The sequence below is a fragment of the Oncorhynchus gorbuscha genome, linkage group LG25 (genome assembly GCF_021184085.1).
Source record: "Oncorhynchus gorbuscha isolate QuinsamMale2020 ecotype Even-year linkage group LG25, OgorEven_v1.0, whole genome shotgun sequence".
Classification (NCBI taxonomy): Eukaryota; Metazoa; Chordata; class Actinopteri; order Salmoniformes; family Salmonidae; genus Oncorhynchus; species Oncorhynchus gorbuscha.
Window position 1 is genome coordinate 24,699,013 of NC_060197.1, and position 25,039 is coordinate 24,724,051.

The 25,039-nt window shown below is 43.6% G+C and overlaps 2 protein-coding genes across 4 annotated transcripts; both read right to left on the reverse strand.

The window, feature by feature from the left end:
* Positions 1–3,458: 3,458 nt before the first annotated feature.
* On the reverse strand, positions 3,459–12,694 carry LOC124013729 (E3 ubiquitin-protein ligase TRIM39-like). The gene is made up of 9 exons (XM_046328180.1): positions 12,558–12,694; positions 9,603–9,836; positions 7,945–8,156; positions 7,621–7,780; positions 7,372–7,467; positions 6,655–6,888; positions 5,999–6,146; positions 4,521–4,547; positions 3,459–4,317 (listed from the first exon to the last, which is right to left on the reverse strand). Exons 2-9 carry the CDS (start codon positions 9,810–9,812, stop codon positions 3,779–3,781), a joined length of 1,626 nt encoding a protein of 541 aa, XP_046184136.1. The 5' UTR covers positions 9,813–9,836; positions 12,558–12,694; the 3' UTR covers positions 3,459–3,778.
* On the reverse strand, positions 12,112–23,345 carry LOC124013730 (E3 ubiquitin-protein ligase TRIM47-like). 3 transcript variants are annotated; one of them, XM_046328183.1, is made up of 6 exons: positions 22,567–22,712; positions 22,406–22,444; positions 21,453–21,612; positions 20,876–21,248; positions 13,758–13,997; positions 12,112–13,602 (listed from the first exon to the last, which is right to left on the reverse strand). In XM_046328183.1, the coding sequence occupies exons 3-6, from the start codon at positions 21,608–21,610 to the stop codon at positions 13,480–13,482; spliced, it is 894 nt and encodes a 297-aa protein (XP_046184139.1). In that variant the 5' UTR covers positions 21,611–21,612; positions 22,406–22,444; positions 22,567–22,712; the 3' UTR covers positions 12,112–13,479. The 3 variants fall into 3 exon arrangements, with proteins under 3 accessions (XP_046184139.1, XP_046184137.1, XP_046184138.1); XM_046328181.1 differs by lacking the exons at positions 22,406–22,444; positions 22,567–22,712 and adding an exon at positions 22,955–23,345; XM_046328182.1 differs by lacking the exon at positions 22,406–22,444 and having other exon boundaries at positions 22,567–22,720.
* Positions 23,346–25,039: the final 1,694 nt, after the last annotated feature.

The window sequence follows — 25,039 nt, forward strand, 5'->3', positions numbered from 1 at the left end:
AGGGGAGTGCTCACTCTGCTCTTTCCTGAAGTCCACGATCATCTCCTTTGTTTTGTTGACGTTGAGTGAGTGGTTGTTTTCCTGACACCACACACCGAGTGCCCTCACCTCCTCCCTATAGGCTGTCTCGTTGTTGGTGATCAAGCCCACTACTGTTGTGTCGTCTGCAAATTTGATGATTGAGTTGGAGGCATGCATGGCCACGCAGTTGTGGGTGAACAGGGAGTACAGGAGAGGGCTGAGCACATACCCTTGTGGGGCCTCAGTGTTGAGGGTCAGTGAAGTGGAGATGTTGTTTCCTACCTTCACCACCTGGGGGCGGACCGTCAGGAAGTCCAGGTCCCAGTTGCACAGGGAGGGGTTGAGACTCAGGGCCTCCAGCTTGATGATGAACTTGGAGGGTACTATGGTGTTAAATGCTGTGCTCTAGTCAATGAACAGAATTCTTACATAGGTATTATTTTTGTCCAGATGGAATAGGGCAGTGTGCAGTGCGATGGTGATTGAGTTATCTGTGGACTTGTTGGAGCAGTTTGCAAACTGAAGTGGGTCTAGGGTCACCGGTAAGGTGGCAGTGATATGATCCTTGACTAGCCTCTCAAAGCACTTCATGTTGACAGAAGTGAGTGCTGCGGGGTTGTAGTCATTTACTTCAGTTATCTTTGCCTTCTTGGGTACAGGAACAATGGTAACCATCTTGAAGCATATTGGGACAACACAACTGGGATAGGGAGCGATTAAATATGTCTGTAAACACACCAGTCAGCAGGTCTGCACATGTTCTGAGGACGCGGCTAGGGATGCCGTCTGACAAGGAGGGGGGGCAGCAGTCTTTGTTAGCGAGCCACGAGGGTGGCACTGTATTATCCTCAAAACAGGCAAAGAAGGTGTTACTTATTTTCCAACATAATTTGCAAATAATTTCATTAAAAATCCTACAATGTGATTGTCTGGATTTTTTTTCTCATTTTGTCTGTCATAGTGGAAGTGTACCTATGATGAAAATTACAGGCCTCTCTCATCTTTTAAGTGGGAGAACTTGCACAATTGGTGACTGACTAAATACTTTTTTGCCCCACTGTAGGTGTGCCAAGCTTGTAACGTCATACCCAAGAAGACTGAAGGCTGTAATCGCTGCCAATGGTGCTTCAACAAAGTACTAAGTACAAGGTCTTAATATTTATGTAAGAGAGTTAAATCAAGTAAATGATCAAGTTAAACAGTGATAGACCTTCATCAGGGTTGTGGTCAATTTGAATTGAAGGAACATTGACACATTGCCCACATTGCCCACTTAACCTGGAAGCCAGCCACACCAATGTGTCAGAGGAAAAACCATACACTTGGCGACCATGTCAGCGTGCACTGCGCCCGCCACAGGAGTCGCTAGTGCGCGATGGGACAAGGACATCCCTGCCGGCTAAACCCTCCCCTAACCCGGAAGACACTGGGCCAATCATCTGCTGCCCCATGGGTCTCCCGGTCGCGGCCGTCTGTGATAGAGCCTGGACTTGAACCCAGAATCTCCAGTGGCACAGCTAGCACTGCGATGCAGTGCCTTAGACCACTGCGCCACTCCGGAGGCCCATGTTAATTTAAAATAGAAAAATTGAAAACTTTTGAAATAAATTGTTTCTACTTACACTGAACAAAAATATAAACGCCAAGTGTAAAGTGTCGGTCCCATGTTTCATGAGTTGAAATAAAGATCCCAGAAATTGTCCATACACACAAAAACTTATTTAGCTCAAATGTTGTACACAAATTTGTTTACATCCCTGTTAGTGAGCATTTCTCCTTTGCCAAGATAATCCATCCACCTGACAGGTATGTCATATCAAGAAGCTGATTAAACAGCATGATCATTACACAGGTGCACCTTGTGCTGGGACAATAAAAGGCCACTCTAAAATGTGCAGTCACACTACATAATGCCACAGATGTTTCAAGTTTTGAGGGAGCGTGCAATTGGCATGCTGACTGCAGTAATGTTGACCAGAGCTGTTGCCAGAGTTTAATGTTCACTTTAAACCGCCTCCAACATCGTTTTAGGGAATTTGGCAGTACGTCCAACCTGCCTCACAACCGCATACCACGTGTATGGCGTTGTGAGGGCGAGCGGTTTGTTGCTGTGCCCCATGGGGGCGGTATGGTTATGGTATGGGCAGTTATTAGCTATGGACAATGAACTCAATTGCACTTTATCAATGGCAATTTGAATACACTGAAATACTGTGATGAGATCTTGAGGCCCATTGTGAGGCCCATTCTTTTAATGTATCTGTGACCAACAGATGCATATCTGTATTCCCAGTCATGTGAAATCCATAGTTTTGGGCCTAACAAATGTATTTAAATTGACAGATTTTCTCCTACTAATTGTAAATCTGTAAAATCTTTGAAATTGTTGCATGTTGCGTGTATATGTTTTGCTCAGTATAGGTATTGGGAAGTCTGTTGTTTAATTGAAGTTTACTTTCTGAATTGACTGCCTTCATTTCCAATTCCAATTGACCCTAAACCTGGCCTACATGAAAACACATCTGAATACTCAAGCGTTCTCTCAAAGAGATCCCATTCAATTACTCTAATTCCTCATTCTAAACATTCCCAAAACTTTAACTGGAGTTGTTCAGTCTGATGCTGATCCTCTCCTCTTCTTGCTCAGAACCCATTTGACCTTGTGGAAGGGCCTTCTTAATGTTCGAGGGGAAGCACTGACACCATCTGGGAGTTTTCCAACACTAAAACAGTCATGGGAAGATTATAACACTGATGTGTGTAATACTATCGGACGTCACCTTCCCCTTTCCCAGTACTTGTATGGGCTGGGAACTCTCTGTGGTAACTTATTTACAGTACATCCTGCATTATACAACAATGAGAACACTGCAACTAGTAACTTTACAAAGTAAAATACTGTTACTTAGTTGCATAATACTGTACATTTGAAAAACTGTAGAGCGGCTGCATTAGTTTGAAATTGTAGAGTTAGGTTAATTAAATTATTGGAAGCCATTTCTTTTTGCAACTCGCTGTTTTCTTGTTTGTGTATTTATGACATCAAAAAAGAAATGGGCTAATGTTGCACAATCCAGGTGTGGAAATCTTTTAGAGACTTACTCAGAAAGACTCACACTTGTAATCACTGCTAAAGGTGCTTCTACAAAGTATTGACTCAGGGGTGCTAATACTTACGAAAATGAGATATTTCTGTATTTTATTTGGGCCATTATGGGTTATTGTGTGTAAATTGCTGAGAATGTTTTATTTATTTAATCCATTTTGAATTCAGGCTGTAACATGACAAAATGTGGAATAATGTGGGGTATGAATACTTTCTGAAGGCACTGTAATTGTATGTGTGGGGTACAGAGGTGAGGTAGTCATAAAACTTGTCAAGCTAATTTCTACTCTTGAACTTATTTAGACTTGTTGAATACTTATTGACTCAAGACATTTCAGATTTTCATTTTTTATTAATTTGTAAAAGTTTCTAAAAATATAATTCCACTTTGACATTATGCGGTATTGTGTGTAGGCAAGTGACAAAACGTTTCAATTTAATACATTTTAAATCCGGGCTGTAACACAACAACATGTGGAAATAGTGTGTGAATTTTCTGAAGGTACGGTGTACAAAACTATTAATTCAAATATTTATATTTGTAATAAAGTACAATATTTGTATCTGACCCTAACCCAACCCTAAACTTGTCTGTAGCCCTAATCCTAGCCTGAAACAAGTCTTTCACCTTCAATGCCAAACAATGATTGATCAGCCTATTTCTGTGATGACCAGTGGATCTGAGTTCTTCTTCCCATTCAGAAGATGTGGGCTAAGATATGGATACATTTCCCCAGTGAAGGAATACCCAGTGAAAGAATATATATGAGCCTTAGCTTCCACATCATAAAAAGACACCAACCCTTCCTCATAATCCACAAACACCCCCACCTTCTGGGGTTTCTCCATCAGTGACAAGAGAAAAGGAGGGTCCCCCAAGGCTCCGTATTGGTCCCCATTATAATGCACAATTGCCCAGTAACCATTAGTAGGATTCACAGAGAGTTGCCCCTTCCTGTTGGCATCTCCTCTTGCAATTCCCAGATCCCAACCTGTCTTGTTCCCGACATCCACCTCCCAGTATGATCTCCCAGACGTTAACATGTTGTGCCCCAGCACGCTGCCGAAGTGATCAAAGCGATCCGGACGGTCAGGGAGGTCCTGTATCTTCCCTCCGTCTCTCACCTCTTTCCCGTCCTCAGAGAGAACCAGCTGTATGTTGGCTGTGTCTGGGTCCAGGGTCACATCAACTGAATAATATCAGATATGGACGTTATTCTTATGACAAGATACAGCACAGTATTTGGGCATGTACAAGGCCTATCAGTTGGCCCGAATGAAGTTCAAATGTGGCCCACTACAAAGTGAATGTGGTTGAGATCGATGTATGCTAATGAAGATTGAAGTCTTTATATACTAATGTATTACTACCCTGAAATGTAACAATACACACCTGCAAACTTCAGGATCCTCTCAAGTTCTGTGGAAGAAACACATTTTGGGGCTGTCATGGTCAATTGTAGTATGACAAAGCTAAACAAAGAATACAGCAATGTATGCAGATTATATGTCTAAAATGTACAGTGCATTAAAAAAGTATTCAGACCCCTTTGACTTTTTCCACATTTTGTTACCTTACAGCATTTTTCTAAAATGTATTCTATTGTTGTTTCCCTAATCAATGCCCCATAATGACAAAGCAAAAACTTGTTTTCTGTTTGCAAAAAAAAAGAAGAAATATCACATTTATTGTTCGATCGGGTTCAAGTCCGGGCACTGGCTGGGCCACTCAATGACATTCAGAGACTTGTCCCGAAGCCATTCCTGCGTTATCTTGGCTGCGTACTTAGGGCCGTTGTCCTGTGCTCTGGAGCAGGTTTTCAATCAAGGATCTCTCTGTACTTTGCTCCGTTCATCTTTCCCTTGATCCTGACTAGTCTTCCAGTCTCTGCCGCTGAAAAACATCCCCACCGCATGACGCTGCCACCACCATGCTTTACCGTAGGGATGGTGCCAGGTTTCCTCCAGACGTAACGGTTAGCATTCAGGCCAAAGTGTTCAATCTTGTTTTCATCAGACCAGATATGGTTTCTCATGGTCTAATTCCTTTAGGTGTCTTTTGGCAAACTCCAAGCGGGCTGAGATGTACTTTTAACTGAGGATTGGCTGCCGTCTGGCCACTCTACCATAAAGGCCTGATTGGTTGAGTGCTACAGAGATGGTAATCCTTCTGGAAGGTACTTCCATTTCCACAGAGGAACTCTAGAGCTCTGTCAGAGTGACCATTGGGTTTTTGGTCACTTGCCTGACCAAGGCCCTTCTCCTCGATTGCTCAGTTTGGCTGGGCGGTCAGCTCTAGGAAGAGTCTTAGTGGTTCCAGAACCTTTAAGAATGATGAAGGCCACTGTGTTCTTGGGGACCTTCAATGCAATTTTTGGTACCCTTCTCCAGATCTGTGCCTCAACACAATCCTGTCTCGGAGCTCTACAGACAATTCCTTTGACCTCATGGTTTGGTTTTTGCTCTGACATGCACTGCCAACTGTGTGACGTTATATAGACAGGTGTGTGCCTTTCCAAATCATGTCAAATCAATTGAATTTACCACAGGTGGACTCCAATCAAGTTGTAGAAACATCTCAAGGCTGATCAATTCTAACAGGATACACCTGAGCTCAATTTCGAGTCTCACAGCAAAGGGTCTGAATACTTAAGTAAATAAGGCAAAAAATAAATTTGCTAAAAAAATGTAAAAACTGTTTTTGTTTGGTCATTATGGCGTATTGTGTGTAGATTGACGAGGAAATGTATTTATTTAATCCATTTTTAGAAAGAGGCTGGAACGTAAACAAAAGGTGGAAATAGTCAAGGGATCTGAAAACTTTCCGAATGCACCGTATATGTATGGTTTTCAACACGGTTGTCATCTCACCAATCGAGGAGAGCTTCTCAAGCTCCTGCTCAATTTTCTCCATCATGGCTGAACGGCTGCTTCTCATGGTACCAAAGGAGACTTCAGTATCAAGTGAGACCTCAGTCCAGTCTCTACCGTCACCCAGCCCCGACAGAGATGGGAAGGTCTGGTGGAGAGACAGATGGAGAGGAAAGAAAGAGAGAAAAAGAGACAGTCACAGAGAAAGATGATTCAAACAGTTTTATTTCGTTGTATCATTATAGTGTATAATTATATAAATCAAATTCGAAAAACAATTTGACAGACAATAGTCACCCAGTCCAGTACAATCCATGCATTTCACACATACTGGTACACAAACGCACGCATCAACCAACAGCTTGCGGACTTTTCAGTCACCTAGCCCCATACAGAGTGTGAGCAGCTTGCAAACTCTTCAATCATATAGCGCAATAAAGAGTGCGAGCAGCTTGTAGACTGTTCAGTCATCTTCCCCAATACAATGCGAGCAGCTTGCAGGCTGTTCAATCACTTTAGCCCAATACAGAGTGAATGCGAGCAGCTTGTAGGCTGTTCAGTCAACTAGAGTGATACAGTGCCGGGGGGAATCATTTGTGGATGATCTATGCCACTCACAGAGCAAAAGGGTTAAACGTTCAAGGAAAGTCGCTCACCTGCAGGAAGTGAATGTGATCCTCTAGGATAGCAACGTCCTCCAGCTGACCGATGATGTCTCTCAGCTGTCTGATCTCTTTCTGCAGCTCTTGGGTGAGTTCTTCTGCCTCTCGCTCCATGTCCTGTTGCCTCTTCTCCAGGGGCCTGAGAGCCTCTCGCCGGGTCTCCTCTACAGTGGTCATCACTACTTCAAACACAGAGTCTATCTCCCTCCTCTCGCTGTCCAGTTGGGCCTAAAGGGATAGGTGGTGGACAACAACTCAGTATCACCTCAATGTCTCTCTCATTCCCTCTCCGTTTTTGCCTCTCTGTCGGTCTCACTTTTCACTTGGCTTTTCTCTGTGCTTGTCTCACTGTCTGTGCGTGTACCGTATGTCTCATGTCTCCAGCTCTCTTTCTGTATGCACGTCTCACACTCTGTACCGCTTGTCCCTCTCTGTGTGCAACGGGTCTCTCTGTCTCATGTTTAACTGTGTCACTGCTACAGTGCTCCACCTCTGCATCTGCATGTGGACTTGTAGTACCTCTCTCTGACTCACACAGGACTCCCGTTGCAGGCATATACCTAATGTATTTATGCATGCAGTCCTTTTTTTGTGTTTTTTTTACTATCTTTGCTCTCGCTCTCTCTCTCTTCTTGTAGAGCACTGTTACATCACAGCTCTGTGCTTGCAGGTAGACATGTAGTACCTCACTCCGAATCACTCAGGACTCACCTTGCAGAGGTCCATGGATTCCCTGATCTCCTCCGCCTTTCTCTCTCTCTCCAGGATCCTTTCCTGCATCTCAGCTAGGCTGCTGCCCAGCTCACCCTTGTAAATGGAAAAAAAAACATGGAAAGAAAAAGGAATCATACATTAGTTTATCATTATTAATGTAGTAATCACACAATACACACTCTCCTTCAGACTCAACCAATACTATACACATAGCCATCATTGAACCCTTAGGAATTATGACCTCACCTTCTTCTTGTCCCACTCCGTTTCTGTGGAGACGACCTCGTCACCCTCCTCCATGCAGAGGGCACAGACACAACGACCCTCAGCCCTGCTGTACAACTCCAGGGGTCGTCCATGGGTCAGACAGGCCCTCCCATCCAGGTCATCCACAGGGGCCACCAACCTATGTATACACATGTTTACACTTTCCAATCAAGAAAAGTAAGAATAAAAAAACAAGTGTATCCAAGTGTGTTTTCTGGTGTTATTTCCTATTATGTAAATTCAGAGTTTCTTCAAGTTCTATGGTATGAACTGTGATTAAGAATCAATAAAGTCCAAGTCAACCTGTGGCCCTTCAGCCTGTCTGCAGAGGTGTGGGTTTGCAGGTGAGTCTCGCAGTATGAGGCCAGGCACAGCAAGCAGGACTTATGGGCCTTGAGTTTCCTCTCATTGCAGACATCACAGGCCACCTCGCCCAAGGCTCCGGAATATTCCTCTGGCTTCCTATCCTGGGCCTTCTTGAGTTCTTGGATTAGGGACCTGAGGATGATGTTCACCTGTGGGTAACATTATTGCTCTATTATGCTTTGTTTATGCATTCATTATTCAATCTAATACAACTTTATTTATCACCTCAGGGACAATTAAGAAAAGCAAACCAGTTTTTTATTCCTTATTTTATCCGGTGAGTTGACGGATAATACTATGTTATTTACGTCAATGACTTACAGAAAGTTATAAAACATAGTCAAAATGTATACTTAACCGACAAAATATATAAGCAAAGCAAAAAAACACAAACAATCGAAAATGTCATAGAAACATAAGATCGAGCATAGAATCATAAGAAACACGTTCTTCCTTAAAAAGGTCCTCAGACAGCCGTCTGAACTGCCTCAGAGGCACCGATTCCTCCAATTTCAGCGAACTCGGTAGACTCAGGCGTACTCAACTCTTACCCTACGAGGTCCGGATGACCGCTGGTTTTACTGTTCTACCTGATAATTAATCTCACACACCTGGTGTCCCGGGTCTAAATCAGTCCCTGGTTAGAGGGGAACAATGTAAAAATGCAATGGAACTGACTTCGAGGTCTAGAATTGAGTTTGAGGGCTGTAAGACCATTCCATAAGCAAGGTGCAAAATAGCTTAAGGCAGATTTCCTTAACTCTGTCGAGATCTAAGGGATCTCCAGGGTGAGCCATCCCTGAGACCGTGTCTGATTTCTGTAGGATAACAGAGAAGTGAGGTACGCAAGAGGGATTTATAAACAAAAAAATGTGCAATGCATCTATGAAACTTCAAACTTGGCAAGTCTACTTTCTGGTACAGAGTTCAGTGATGTGTGCTGAAACTAGCACCCGTAATAAAGTGTAATGCAGAAACTGCATCCAGTGACTTCAATAGAGTGGCAGCGGAGTTCATATTAGATGTTATCGCCGTAGTCTAAGACAGGAGTGAATGTCGACTGAACTATTTGTTTACTGCTATTGAACGAAAGGTATGACATGTTCCGTTAAAAGAAGCCCGTTCTTAACAAACTCATCGACATGCTCTTTGAAGGAAAGCCTATCATAAATCTAGATGCCCAGATATTTATACGCGGTGACACGATCAATGAGAGCACCATCCAATGTATGTATGCATAAATCATCAGACACATTTGTGTGTGATTTGTGAAAAAAATCCATATACTTGGTTTTTGCCTGCATTACATACCAATATTCAACTCAACGAAGGTTACAAGTGTCGTTATCAACACATTCTCCACATAAAAAAAATTAAGTACACAACAGACATCATTCCCCAATACAATACATCCACCCCAACCACATGTGACATATTTATGTTGATGCAAATACTGCCAACTAGTGGGGAAAATGGCTGAGACAGGATGTGTTATATTGAGTTTTTCTAGCACTTAAAATGTCTGGACTGCCTTATTACTTGTGGGTTTCTCCATAAATGCATCTTGAAGAAGAAGAGGAAGACTAATACTTCACCTGCGGGTTACCCCTCAGATGCTTCTTGCAGAGGGGGCACATGAGGTCATTCAAGTGGAGGTTGCGGCCCAGGCAGGACTGGCAGAAGCTGTGGCCACAGTGGGTGGTGACGGGGTTTTCAAACAGGTCCAGACAAATAGAGCAGTATAGATGGTGCTTGATCAGAATGGGGGTGTCCGTGTTGACGGAGTGTAAGGAAGAGGAGGCCATGTCTGGAGCTGGAGTCCTTTAAACCTGTCAATATCAAGTATTTCAGAGTGTTTGTCGTCTGCAATTTGATAAATAAAAAAGTTGAAAGAGGTGTTGTTGGAGATTCATTATTTATCATTAATACCCTGCTGGAAAAAAAACAGCATTGACCAGCTGATCATGCTGGTGACTTCACTGTGTTTTGGACAATGATGACCAGCATATGCTGGTGATGCTGGTAACCATCATCAAAATGCTTAATGATTTATTTTTTCCCAAATACAGTGGTGACAACAGGCCTGCAAGCAGTGTTGCCAACTCCTCAGTAAGGAAAGTAGCTATTGGCTGTCCTAAAAGTTGCTAAATGACATCATCGCCGAATTTGCATAATTGCCCATGTGCATGTAATGGCGATGGACGCTGTAGGAGAGAGGAATAATGTGGGTGCAATAATTTAATAACATAGATTTCTAAATTCATTTTGCAACGCTTGCACACAGGACACGAGCGGTGTGGTCAGCCTGTCCCCAAATTAATAAAATTGGTTGAGAGTTTGTTTTGATATTTAAACCTGCATGTGGTGATCGCGTTTGGTGTGGGGGGGACAAAGTACATTTATGCACGATGGGGCACAGCCGGTTTGAGTTCCGTGTAAACAGGCTGACCACATCGTTCGTGTCACCATGCGTTGCAACATAAATGTTATTCAATTATTGCACCCACACTGCTCGCTGGCGGCAACGAGCGTCTGCGTTGCCAAGGGCTAAAATAGAAATCTATTTCTGACACAGATTGCGCTGCAAGTCCTGCCTCACCCATCTCCTCATTGGTTTATAGAAGCGGATACCCACGTGCCATCTCCTCATTGGTTATACCCACTTGGGCGACTGAGAGATGAACGATGTCAGTGTCGGTAACGCACCCGTTTTATGTGTGGATTAAATGGTGGAGTAGAGGACCTTGTGCATTTCAGGTAAAATAACAACTCAATGTTTATATCCCAGGACAAATTAGCTAGCAACAGAAAGCTAGCTAAATAGGACAAATTAGCTAGCAAGTGCAAGCTAACTAGCTAAATTGCCATAAATGTTTAATGCTTTTCGACCAGTCCCCAAATTAACATAATTGGTTCAGAGTTTGTTTTGATATTTAAACCTGCGTGTCATGATCACGGTTAAAATGGGGGACAAAATAAATGTTTATATCCCAGGCAGCCTGTTTGGGTTCCACCTCTGGCCTGAAAGCCTCCCTACCACTGAGGAAAAGCTTAGCTCAGCCCAGTCAAAACTGTTAGCTGCTCTGGCCATAAATGGTGGAACAAACTCCCTTACGACGCCAGGACAGCGGAGTCAATCCCACCTTCCGGAGACACCTGAAACCCCACCTCTTTAAGGAATACCTAGGAAGGATTTGTATTCCCTCTCACCCGCCCTTTAAGATTTAGATGCACTATTGTAAAGTGACTGTTCCACTGGATGGGTGAATGCACCAATTTGTAAGTCGCTCTGGATAAGGGCGTCTGCTAAATGACTTAAATGTAAATGAAATGTAAATGGGTTCCGTGTTAGACCATGCTGGACCAGTATAGACCCGCATGGACCAGCATCACCAGCCTAAACTGGTCACCAGGATACCAGCTTGACTAGCTAGTCGGCCAGCCTAACCAGCTAGATAATGCTGGTCAGCCAGCATAAGCAGATAGAACATGCTGATCATACCAGCTTGAACAGCATCAGAACAGCATGGACCAGCATGGACCATCTTGAGATTTAGTCGAGTATATGCTGTTTTTTTCATCAGGGTAAGTATTCATCATTCACTGAGAGACTAAAAGCATATCAGCGACGTCATCTCTTTCCAATGCTGCCTGTCAAGTTTTGATGAAAGGAACGAGTTTATGTGCATTCTTGGTCTTACTTTTAACTACCCACAAGTCACAATTTTGGAGATTCTGGAAGGTAGTTGCACCACTGAATTACAGTGATTTACTGCCCTCTGGTGGTCGGAGTACAGTAAACTCCAGAGTACATTGTCTACTGAGGTAAATGAATTAGCCAAATGAGAGTGAGCAGTGAGCACACAGACATGCGGGTATGCCCACAGATGGTCTGACTGGCGCACCTAGGTAATGAGACAAGCCCGAAGGCACTTGTGTACCTACAGTAACTTCCGTATCACAATAATCAGAACACAATAAAGAATAAAACAACCACAAACAGGAAACATAATAGCAGTATATGATAGTATTGTACTTTTTTAAATATGTTTTGACTATATTTTAAAGAGTTATTAAATAAGGGAAATTGTTGACTGGTTTTGATACAGAAATGAGAAAAACATTGTCGTAATTATTGTAATGTGTCAAAATGTACAACAAGTATATCTATAGTACAGTACCTTAATTTCATCTAATTTATTACATGTATAAGCATTGTACTTGTCAATCATACTTACATTGTACATCATCAACCAAAAACAATCAATTACAAATGACATGTATACCTAATTTCTTGACAGTAGCATGATGTACACTTAAAAGTAATACACTGTTATATATGCAACAAAAAAAGTAATACACTGTTATATATGCAAAAAAAAGTAATACACTGTTATATATGCAACAAAAAAGTAATACACTGTTATATATGCAACAAAAAAAAGTAATACACTGTTATATATGCAACAAAAAAAGTAATACACTGTTATATATGCAACAAAAAAAGTAATACACTGTTATATATGCAACAAAAAAAGTATTGCCAGTACCTTTCAGATGATGTCAACTTCCTTTACTCTGGGCTCATATGGGCATCCTTTACTTTGTCCCATTCTTTTTCTCCTTTGAGTTTCATTTCAGCTAAAATAATGACCAGTTCCCTTTCCGTGAAGGAGGTATGTATTCATCGGTAGTAGAATTGGCCCATGCATGGGTGTGTGGAAAACCTGTTTATGTGTGTGTGTCAGAGGAGCCTGGTGGGAGGCGCACGGGCTCATTGTAATTCCTGCAATGGAATTAAGTGGAACGGTATCAAACACAACCATATGGAAACCACGTTTGACTCCATTCCATTGACTCCATTCCAGCCATTACAATGACCCCATCCTTCTATAGCTACTTCCATCCTTCTCCTCTGGTATGCGCATGCAGTTTCTTTTACTTGAGAATTGAAAGTCAAACACCTTTCCACTAGGCTAACGATAGGCTACAGTATTTACTTAATCCAATGACAAACTCTGCTAAATGCACAATCACAAATTCGTACAACCCTGCATAATACTTGATTGGTGGTCATACTTTCTCTGGCACGGTACTAAACATTTTGAATAAATTCAAAGATAAATAATAGATAGATAGATAGATAGATAGATAGATAGATAGATAGATATATAGATAGATAGATTACATTCACATTTACTCTGGTCAAATTGTAACTAGACATACATAATCAACCATGGCTGCACACTGTGGATAGGATAGGCACAATGATAAACTCGACATAAGCATAAGTGATACACATTAAAGTCACACTTCCTTTGGTAAAATGCTAAGTCAAGGTCACAATAAACAAATAAGTTCCTGATATTTCTCATTGTAAAAAATCACTTGAGGACAGACAAAAAGGCAGAACGATGTCAGACAATCATAAAATGTTCCTGAGTAAAGACCTGTCTTATTTTAGGAGGAGGCTCAATGTAGTTTTCTACTATCTCTTGAGGATATTTCTAGTTTCCCCTGTAGTTCTTGGATCAGGGACTTGATGATGTGCGACCAGTCCTTGTTGTGTAGAGGAGTGGACAGTGATGGAAATCTCTATATGTAGAGGAGGGAAACCCGTCAAAAAGAGTAACAACTTGTTGTTGGGCTCGTTTGTGTTGTGAAATTAAATATAAATATATATATATATATATATGTTGGCCCAAAATGTTAACATTTGATTTATAAAGACAGGAAATGGGGACACTGACTTGCAGAAGGGTGAGATGGTCCTCGGTGTGTGAGAGCTGCTCCAGCGCAGTGCTTTTCCTCTGTAGCTCAGTGATTTCCTGCTCCATCTCTTTGACGAGCCCCTCAGCCCGCCTCTCTGCTGCTTTCTGCTTCTCCTCAGTCACGTCAACGAGCTCCGCTGATTGTTGGAGGTCCTCCATCTTCTTCAGTCTCTCCTGGATCATCTGCTGAAACTTTATCATGGACTTCTTTAGCTTAACCTGTGGATGAGTCAGTGGACTTCAAATCAGAAGAACGTACAATATCAGTCAACTCTCTAAGTTGGGAAAAAAACGTTTAAAAATCTCTGCGGACTCAGTTAAATCACATCTGCATTTTGGCCTAATGTTTGAAAACCCCGAATCGCTTACAGTACATACTGTATGTACGGATGCATGTACAGATTCTTACAGATACAGTATCTCTGAATGTTAGGTGTATGTGCTGTACATTTATAAAAAAATGATTTAATGACTTTGACGGAGAAGTTAGTCACTGGCAGCGGGCAGGATTTTGTCAACTAACACACCCACACTCATCTCCCCATCACTGCTCCGTTTTCAGCTACATTAGCAACGTGGGTCGAAACAAGTTCATCTGGCGATCTCAGGTCATACATTGCACACATCACTCTTACCTCCCGTCAGTAACAGTTGGGTATGGTATGAAGAATTTGCTGGCAAGCTTTCATGTTTAATCTAAGTGGGCTGGCAGCGTAGCCTAGTGGTTAGAGCGTTGGACTAGTAACCGGAAGGTTGTGAGTTCAAACCCCCGAGCTGACAAGGTACAAATCTGTCGTTCTGCCCCACCGTTCCCAGGCCGTCATTGAAAATAAGAATATGTTCTTAACTGACTTGCCTGGTTAAATAAAGGTAAAAAAAAAAACTTTAATCTAAGTGATGTACTTTTGTACTCAATGTTTTGGATCACCGCTCTATTTGTTTCGGTTTCTCACTCAGTCTCTGTAGCTTCCGGGTATGCTGGAATAAGGACTACTAAAAATGCTGACCCAGTACATCCTGTCCTTTGACCTTTTTCATCAATCTGTGTAAATGGCCACAAAATCCTGATACACAGTATCCCCATGTCTCTTAAACAAATCAGACGGATCAACACCCTCCTCACCTTCCTATAGTTTCGCCGAACACTTCTAGATCTACTACCGGAGGTGCGAGTAGCCATGGAGGATTGATAGGAAAAGCTACTTTTAGACTAAACTCCCTTCAACACAGTCCCATCTCCTTCGCCTCGTTATTACCCACGCGCCGCTTGTGTTCTGTCTTCGCTTATATTCCCTGCATGCCTGTAAAATCCCTTTCGCGAGATGAGACACCCCTTGTCCCGGTAGGTTGACCCAATAATCAATTGCCAGCTGTGGTCTTCTAATCTGCAATGGCATATCCCCCATGTCCAACTGCAGCCGAAGTGAGTAAGACATTTAAACGTGTTAACCCTCGCAAGGCTGCAGGCCCAGACGGCATCCCCAGCAGCGCCCTCAGAGCATGCGCAGACCAGCTGGCCGGTGTGTTTACGGACATATTCAATCAATCCCTATACCAGTCTGCTGTTCCCACATGCTTCAAGAGGGCCACCATTGTTCCTGTTCCCAAGAAAGCTAAGGTAACTGAGCTAAACGACTACCGCCCCGTAGCACTCACTTCCGTCATCATGAAGTGCTACCTGACACCCTAGACCCACTCCAATTTGCTTACCGCCCAAATAGGTCCACAGACGATGCAATCTCACCCACACTGCACACTGCCCTAACCCACCTGGACAAGAGGAATACCTATGTGAGAATGCTGTTCATCGACTACAGCTCGGCATTCAACACCATAGTACCCTCCAAGCTCGTCATCAAGCTCGAGACCCTGGGTCTCGACCCCGCCCTGTGCAACTGGGTACTGGACTTCCTGACGGGCCGCCCCCAGGTGGTGAGGGTAGGCAACAACATCTCCTCCCCGCTGATCCTCAACACGGGGGCCCCACAAGGGTGCGTTCTGAGCCCTCTCCTGTACTCCCTGTTCACCCACGACTGCGTGGCCACGCACGCCTCCAACTCAATCATCAAGTTTGCGGACGACACAACAGTGGTAGGCTTGATTACCAACAACAACGAGACGGCCTACAGGGAGGAGGTGAGGGCCCTCGGAGTGTGGTGTCAGGAAAATAACCTCACACTCAACGTCAACAAAACTAAGGAGATGATTGTGGACTTCAGGAAACAGCAGAGGGAACACCCCCTATCCACATCGATGGAACAGTAGTGGAGAGGGTAGCTAGTTTTAAGTTCCTCGGCATACACATCACAGACAAACTGAATTGGTCCACTCACACTGACAGCGTCGTGAAGAAGGCGCAGCAGCGCCTATTCAACCTCAGGAGGCTGAAGAAATTCGGCTTGTCACCAAAAGCACTCACAAACTTCTACAGATGCACAATCGAGAGCATCCTGGCGGGCTGTATCACCGCCTGGTACGGCAACTGCTCTGCCCTCAACCGTAAGGCTCTCCAGAGGGTAGTGAGGACTGCACAACGCATCACCGGGGGCAAACTACCTGCCCTCCAGGACACCTACACCACCCGTTGTTACAGGAAGGCCATAAAGATCATCAAGGACATCAACCACCCGAACCACTGCCTGTTTACCCCGCTATCATCCAGAAGGCGAGGTCAGTACAGGTGCATCAAAGCTGGGACCGAGAGACTGAAAAACATCTTCTATCTCAAGGCCATCAGACTGTTAAACAGCCACCACTAACACTGAGTGGCTGCTGCCAACACACTGTCATTGACACTGACCCAACTCCAGCCATTTTAATAATGGGAATTGATGGGAAATGATGTAAATATATCACTAGCCACTTTAAACAATGCTACCTTATATAATGTTACTTACCCTACATTATTCATCTCATATGCATATGTATATACTGTACTCTACATCATCGACTGCATCCTTATGTAACACATGTATCACTAGCCACTTTAACTATGCCACTTTGTTTACTTTGTCTACACACTCATCTCATATGTATATACTGTACTCGATACCATCTACTGTATGCTGCTCTGTACCATCACTCATTCATATATCCTTATGTACATGTTCCTTATCCCCTTACACTGTGTATAAGACAGTAGTTTTGGAATTGTTAGTTAGATTACTTGTTGGTTATCACTGCATTGTCGGAACTAGAAGCACAAGCATTTCGCTACACTCGCATTAACATCTGCTAACCATGTGTATGTGACAAATAAAATTTGATTTGATTTGATTTTATGTAATACATGTATCACTAGCCACTTTAACTATGCCACTTTGTTTACTTTGTCTACATACTCATCTCATATGTATATACTGTACTCGATACCATCTACTGTATGCTGCTCTGTACCATCACTCATTCATATATCCTTATGTACATATTCCTTATCCCCTTACACTGTGTATAAGACAGTAGTTTTGGAATTGTTAGTTAGATTACTTGTTGGTTATCACTGCATTGTCGGAACTAGAAGCACAAGCATTTCGCTACACTCGCATTAACATCTGCTAACCATGTGTATGTGACAAATAAAATTTGATTTGATTTGTAGTGCAGCCAATGGGGAGGTCTGGAACGTCCCACTACATACTCTGAGTCTGACATCTGGCCTTTCCAATGAGGTGCGGGCTGACAAACCATACGCTATACTGCCAAGGTCTATTACAGATCGGATCAATGCAACATACATGGTCCTCAATGAGGAACGCCCAGCCCCCCACTCTTTCCCCATCAAACAGCACCTTCTTACACTTCCCTACCACTCTCTCAATGTGTTCTACCCAGGTCAGTCTAGTGTCAAACTATACCCCAAGGAACCTGAAAGAAACCACCCTCTCCAAGTTTTTCCTCATATAGCCTCAAGCATACCTCATCTCTCACCTTCCTCCTGGTACAGAACATTAATGCCCACCGCTCTACCTCATCAATTGCTTCCTGTACCTTCCTGACTAAGTATATGCCATTTAGCAGACGCTTTTATCCAAAGCGACTTACAGTCATGTGTGCATACATTCTATGTATGGGTGGTCCCGGGGATCGAACCCACTACCCTGGCGTTACAAGCGCCATGCTCTACCAACTGAGCTACAGAAGGACCACAGAAGGAACATTTCTTCCCCTCTTCCAGAAGGCCCCATCCTCTGCAAATAACGTCCTCCCAATATCTGGCCGTACCTGAGAGTAAACATCATTGATAATGATTGAGAACAACAGAGGACTAATCATACTCCCCTGTGGTGTACCGTTATCCACTAGGTAGCTGCCCCAACCCCTCTTTTACGCTGCTGCTACTCTCTGTTTATCATATATGCATAGTCACTTTAACTATACATTCATGTACATATGTACATACTATCTCAATTGGCCCGACCAACCAGTGCTCCCGCACATTGTCTAACTGGGCTATCTGCATTGTGTCACGCCACCCGCCAACCTCTCTTTTACGCTACTGCTACTCTGTTCATCATATATGCATAGTCACTTTAACCACATGTACATACTACCTCAATCAGCCTGACTAACCAGTGTCTGTATGTAGCCTCACTACTGTATATAGCCTGTCTTTTTACTGTTGTTTTGATTTCTTTACTTACCTATTGTTCACCGAACACCTTTTTTGCACTATTGGTTAGAGCCTGTAAGTAAGCATTTCACTGTAAGGTCTACACCTGTTGTTTTCGGGGCACGCGACAAATAAACTTTGATTTGATAGAGACTTCCCCAACCTCACCTGGATAGACCTTCCAAACAGGAAATCCTTTATCCAGTTGTACGTTCTTCCTACTAACCCCATAATATCAAGGTTGATTAACAACCCCTCCTTCCACATCATATCATATGTCTGCTCCACATAAAAAAGACAGCTACAATAGTCTCCATGTTCACCTGAGCATTCCTGACTTCCGCTTCTAAGCAGAGCCCTGGGTCCATAGTTCCCCTCCCCTTCCTGAACCCACTCTGATGTGGTGATACTAGCCCCCAGCTCTCCAGGAAGTAAGTTAGGCTCTCCGTAATCAGACGTTCCATAATCTTACATACATGTGATTTTAAAGCTATTGGACGATAGGTTGTTGGCCTTGTTGGGTCCTTCCCTGGTACCACTAGTGCCTCCTTCCAGCTGGCTGGTAGTCTCCCCTCCTCCCACCCTCTGTTGTACAACACCAATACCTTATCCAGTGCCTCATCACTAAGACGGGCCAATATAACATAGCGCACCTCATCTTTCCCAGGTGGAGTTAACCCAGCCTTACCCCTTGTCCTTTCCATCTCAGTCATGTCAAATGGTGCATTCAACGCATCATTTGCATCCTCTCTCCTATCCAGCACTCCAGGATGCTCCTCTCTCGTTCTCTTTCTCCCCACTACCCCTCCTCTGACAAATAGTCTCTGCCTTCTCCTCGTCTGTTACGGCCACATCCTTCCCCACTCGTCAACATGGGATAATCCTACTCCCTTCTGACCCCACTCATCCTCTCAATCATCCCCCACAACCCCCCCCCTCATCTACCCGTCGCCCTTCCAATGGTGTCACAGAACCAACGTGACCTCTTGGTGTCACAGACAGTTCTCCTCACCAGAGCCTGGGCCTGCTTATACTGATTCAGATGGTGGAAGTTATGCGTCTTTTTCCAAATGCCCTGTTCCTGCTCCTCACCAACGCCCCACATTCCTCCATCCACCTTGGGACTGCTTCCCTCCTCGTCCTCCCTGAACTCTTAGTTATAGCGTCAGTAGCTGTCCCCACGAAAGCTGTTCTCACCCAGTTATTCATACTATCCACATCCCCTCTCATATCTACCCGAGCCATCACCTCCTCACTCAACTCCTGAAACTGATCCCACTTTGTCCTTCCAGACAACCAACCTCCCGACTCCGTCCACTGACACCACCTGCTCCCTCTGGCCTACTGTGCATACTATGGGGTAATGCTCACCCCCTACTGTCAACTCCTCCCCATACCCCACACTCACAGATTCCTGCCATGGCACTAGATACCAGAGTGAGGTTCAAGACAGACTTTTCCTCTCTGGCTCCATCCTGGTCCCTCAGCAATCATTCAGGCACACCAGATTCTCCATCACTTGACCCCCCCCCATTAAAATCTTATAGTACTTCACTACCATTAGCACCCCTCATCTCAACCACACCTCCACAACCACATATTCCTGTTCAATACCTTTGCCTAGCATCCTGTAAGGAAGTCCTTGCTCTATGAAGGTGCCCCCCCCTACATCTCTGTCCCTACGAACCACTACATATCCCTGTACGATAAACTCCACAGTACATTTGAGCCATGTTTCCTGCACACAAATCACATCAGGCTTAGCTGGCATGTCTACAATGAACTGCTTGAACTCCTGTCCATTAGACAACAGGCTTTGAGCCTTCCATTGTAGCACTATCACAACTAAGACCCAGTAAAAATGACACCAAGACCCGAACTACGGCAATCAGGCTGGGTTTGTAGTGCCCAGCCCCGATTCATGTGAATGGGTGTATTGAAAGATACTGTGTCGATAGCTATAGGGTTATGTAAATGTGTTATGTTGTGATTATATTGTATTTTGATAAACCAATTGCAAAGGTTCAATTAAGATATTTCTTGATATGTTTAGCGGAGTGGAAAATGTAGGCTTTGATGTTTGTGATGGCTTAATGAATTCATGAGTTCGGTATGTTCTGATGGGAGGGGCTTCCCCTACAAAATGAGCCTCTCTTTCAGTTCAAGGGGGGGGCTTTTCTCATTAAGCTGTTCATTGAGCACTGGTTAGCTGTCCGCCATAATGTATACTTTTGTGGCAGTACGGTTTTCTTTCAGAATCACTATGTAAACAAACACACTTGCACAGAAGTGCTTTTATGGCTCCGCCAGCGTTTTATTTGGTAGAGTTTAAGTTTAATATAGGCTTAAGTTTGAGTTAAGCCTTCAGTTTAGCCTTCTGGCCTACTCTGACAGACGTGACAAACTGTTGAATGAATGCAATGTGAAATCTCAACATGCTAACTATAATTTTCCACCCCCCAAAAAAACATTAATTTATTTGTCTTGCCTTTCTTTTTGTTGCTTCCATGGCGATGGTGACCACCCGATGACCCCTGTGATCAGTCTGGACACACATAGCACAGATGCAGGTCTGATCGCTCCGACAAAACCTGGCCAACTGCCTCCCGTGGAGTCTACAGACAGGCTCATCCAGGTTCTTCCACACAGTGACCAGTGGATGGCGCCCTAGAGCCGAGTCCCTGTAGTGAGGCTCCAGGTGCATCTCACAGTACGAGGCCAGGCACACCAGACATGACTTCACTGCTCTACACCGCTTTTCTGGACAGATATCGCAGGGCACCTCACCTGCTCTGAGTGCGGCTTGGATTTCCTCCCGCGGTGCAACATTATGTAGGGTTGGCTTCGTTTTTAGCTGTGGCCTGATAGGGGAAGCGGTGTAAGTGTGTAAAAGTTGCACACACTCTATAGCTGTGTACCCATTTTATACACATTCAACTATTTGGAGTTGAGCATTATAGTAAGTGTGCAACTTTCTTTTTTTATTATATACTGTATTTAATGTACTATTCAGTCAGCGCCTCTCCTACTGTTTTGTGTGTGTGTATCAATGCGTGGCTTTTTACCTTATGGGGAAACATGTCATACAGAGAGGACACTGGCAGGCACCATGGAGTCTCCAGTACTCCCCGATACAGCCCAGGCAGAAGCGATGGCCACAGGGGATAGAGACTGGATTGGTGAAGTCATCGAGACAGATGCAGCATTGAGGCAGTGCAGACATCCCTGAGAATAGAACAGAATAAATTGATTGTTTTCCCCCGTGGAGGAACTTGTTTTTTTTTTTGGAGTGAAATCAGGAAATGGTTTGGTACATGGGTATAGAGAAGAAGAAAAATCTGGACAAAAATGAGCGTTGTTTGGAAGCATTATCAGTTGTAGGATCTTGGCTACATTTTTTTATAGTTATTGTACAGATAAATAAAGGAAGACGGCATCTGGGAATTGACACACTCATACATACACAGGAATGCAAGATCACAATGTCATCATAGTGATGGTTATAAAACGCCATGGCCTGAGTCCCAAATGTCACCCTATTCCCTATGGGCCCTGTTCAAATGTAGTGCACAATAAAGGGAGTAGGGTGCCATTTAGGATGCATGCAACCCCATATAAAGAAAAAGTGTTCCCGGAACTGTGGGTTGTGTAACACTTTATAAATCCTCAGTGTAATCTGAACATTAGTGATAATGCTGCTTCCTCTGTGACTTGGAACAGAGATAGTTAACCCACTAGTGACAAGAGGCCATTGGACAGTAAACTGTCCATAGCCATTCATACAAACAAAACATACCACAGAACCGCTGAGGCTCTTTGGATTACTTTAATAGGAACACTTATTGGGCAGGTTTCCCCAAACAGAGATTAAACCTAGTCCTGGACTAAGAAGCACTTTTAATGGAGAATCTCCACAGAACGTGTATTTTAGTCCTGAACTAGGCTTCGAAAAAGGCACAGCATCCATCAACCACAACAGAAGCAAATGACCACATACACATGTTAGATGACAGCTTACTTTTAGCAACTGTTCCCCCACCTCTGGCTCTAACTCCTTCTACAGGCACATACAGCATGGCACCACAGTGTAGAAAAACATCAAATGAAAAGTACTTTCATTTATTAATACTAGTGATGTTCATCTAATAATATAAATGATCCAAAACTCATTTTACCTACCGGCTCTGTGCCAAGGATGACGAATTGTCAAGTCAGGTCCTAAGCTTACAGTGGCACAAGTGTGTATGTGCTATAAACTAGTACTCTCACAAGGCGAGGATACGCCTTGCCGCTGCTGGTAAAGGGGAGGTACATTTGGACTCTGAACGAGCTGTATTGCAGCATCCTTATAAACATATTCTTATAAACTTTCCCTAGAGTGGAGTTGTTCCTTCCTTGTTCACTCTAATCAGTTGTACTTTACCCTCTTGCAAATCTTACATACACAACATACAAAATATATCACAAAAATTTAAATAAGGCATCATTTCACACACACGTGATCTCAGCAGTGACAACTTGTAATTCCTTTCTAACTTTTATCATTGCTTGTCATCAGGAAACGAACCTCTGTCACCAACAACTGGATTTTCCGGTTTTTGTACGGGATCTAGTTTCATGCGTTTCTTTTACGTCTGCGACGTTAGATTTATGCCTCCGGATATCAATACATCAGAGGAAAATGGTCAAGTGTGCCACGTCCTTTCATTTTGTGTTGACAACTTTCACCGTGTCTGTATCTTCACTTCGCGGTAGAGCTCTCAACCTGTATTTGTACTTCTTTATCCAATCTATGAAAATGGCCAACGACTCAGACTTCTTTTTCATGCTGTAAAGTAACATAAGGGTAAAGATTCCCGGGGGAGTTTTCCAGCACGTCATAAAAAAGACACCAGTCTTTTCGCGTAATCCACACACACACGGACGCTTCTCGGTTTGGGGTTCAGATAGATGGTGGTGACGCTTCGAACATCCCGTCTACGTCATTGCATCACTGCTGCATAACATTTTGCGCCACTAGGCAACTATACTGATGCAGGTGCCTTTTGCAAATGGTCGCATGCGATTGGACACATGGAGGAGAGAATCATTTTCGCAGTATCCTCAAAACCATGTATTTTTGACACAACTGCTGACAGCTACAGGGACATAAGCACAAAAAAATGCTGATTGGAGACAAGTGTCCACAATAGTAGGATTGCCAGGACAGTTTTGTAGTGAGCTTGTGCTAGATGTGGCTAGTTAGCGTTAGCTAGCTAACCTAGCCAATGAGGTGTGTGTGTGAAAGAAATAGTCAAATAAATTATACTAGTTACTACCCCTGATAACTTTACCAAAATAATCATGTTTGAAAGAGTGTGAGTGTGTATGCTATATAAATAGTAATAGAAATGGTAGATACTACTGTACCCCTGATAATTTGGTCAGATAACCGTGTGTGTCTATGTGTACAATAGGTGATAGCTATCTAATAACTATAGTTATGCTAGGTAATGGTTTGGCTTATCATGTTCATGTCTATGTAGAAGAAGACTGTAGGAGGAAGTGGAGAGGACTCTGGCCATGTATCAGAGAGAGAGAGAGAAGGGCAGAGAAAGAGAAGAAGAGGTCTGGGTCAGCAGCTTCAGGCCAGCAGCCTTGGCGCTTCTGCCACATTCTTTTCTGGATCCATTTATTGTGCCTATGGCAACGAGTGGCAATTTTACAGCCAGACCCTCTACTATGTCATCCACACGTGTTGTCGCCACCGGTGCATCAAGACCCTCAACGTCACCTACAAATGCGACGATCACCTCCACCTACAACATCATCCACGAGTATGACCACCACCGGTGCAGCCATGGAAGATGATGAAATGGGGGAAGCACCTCTGGATCTAGGACCACCTGAGATTATTATGAACCTCACGGAAGTGACCACTGAGGACCTCGTTGAACGGGATGTGGCCGTGGAGAGAAACGAAGAGGAACAACGTCACACCAGGCGTCATCGGAGGTGCCAGCCCCCAGATCCACTCAACTCATTTCAGCAGAGGCTCCTCCAAGCCATCGAGAGAGATGCAGCCCAACGTGATGCTCACAGGAAGGAGGAGGAAGAGACTATCTTTGCCATGAGCCTGGTGCCAACACTGAAGAGGCTGCGTCAGCAAAGAAAAGCAGCAGTCAAGGTTAAAATGTATCGGCTGCTTTTCGAAGCCGAGTTCAATGGTATGTTTTTTTTTCCCTCCACATCACAGGTAGTGTCATAAGTGTGCGACAGTGAAGTAAAGTAGGTATTTTTTTTACAGTATAGTCATGTAGGTGAATTGGTATTTCAGATCAAAGTATTAATATGAGGCAAATGTATAGTTGTTGTTTCTGGGTAAGAAAATATCCTAAAACAGTTTGCTGTCGAAATATCTGCCTGTCATATTCATCTTTTGATCTGAAATACAAATTCCATGAGTAAACAGCAAGTATGTAACGGCGTTCGTCTGTTGAATGAAGAGAGTCGGACCGAAATGCAGCGTGTTGGTTACTCATGCCTTTAATGAATGATAAGACGGTACATGAAATAACTGAAATACGAAAACAACAAACGAAACGAGAAACTAATTACAGCCTATCTGGTGAATACAACACAGAGACAGGAACAAACACCCACGAAATACAAA

Coding starts and splice junctions, on each gene's coding strand:
- LOC124013729 (XM_046328180.1), bottom strand. CDS start 9,812: ATGGCCTCCTCTTCCTTACACTCCGTCAACACGGACACCCCCATTCTG. Junction 7,781..7,944: donor GACAGGCTGAAGGGCCACAG/GTTGACTTGGAC, acceptor GTGTATACATAG/GTTGGTGGCCCCTGTGGATG. Junction 4,548..5,998: donor TGAGAAGCTCTCCTCGATTG/GTGAGATGACAA, acceptor TTTCTTCCACAG/AACTTGAGAGGATCCTGAAG.
- LOC124013730 (XM_046328181.1), bottom strand. CDS start 23,006: ATGAAACTAGATCCCGTACAAAAACCGGAAAATCCAGTTGTTGGTGAC. Junction 21,249..21,452: donor ATGACATGTTTCCCCATAAG/GTAAAAAGCCAC, acceptor TTCCCCTATCAG/GCCACAGCTAAAAACGAAGC. Junction 13,603..13,757: donor ACCATCTCACCCTTCTGCAA/GTCAGTGTCCCC, acceptor CTCTACATATAG/AGATTTCCATCACTGTCCAC.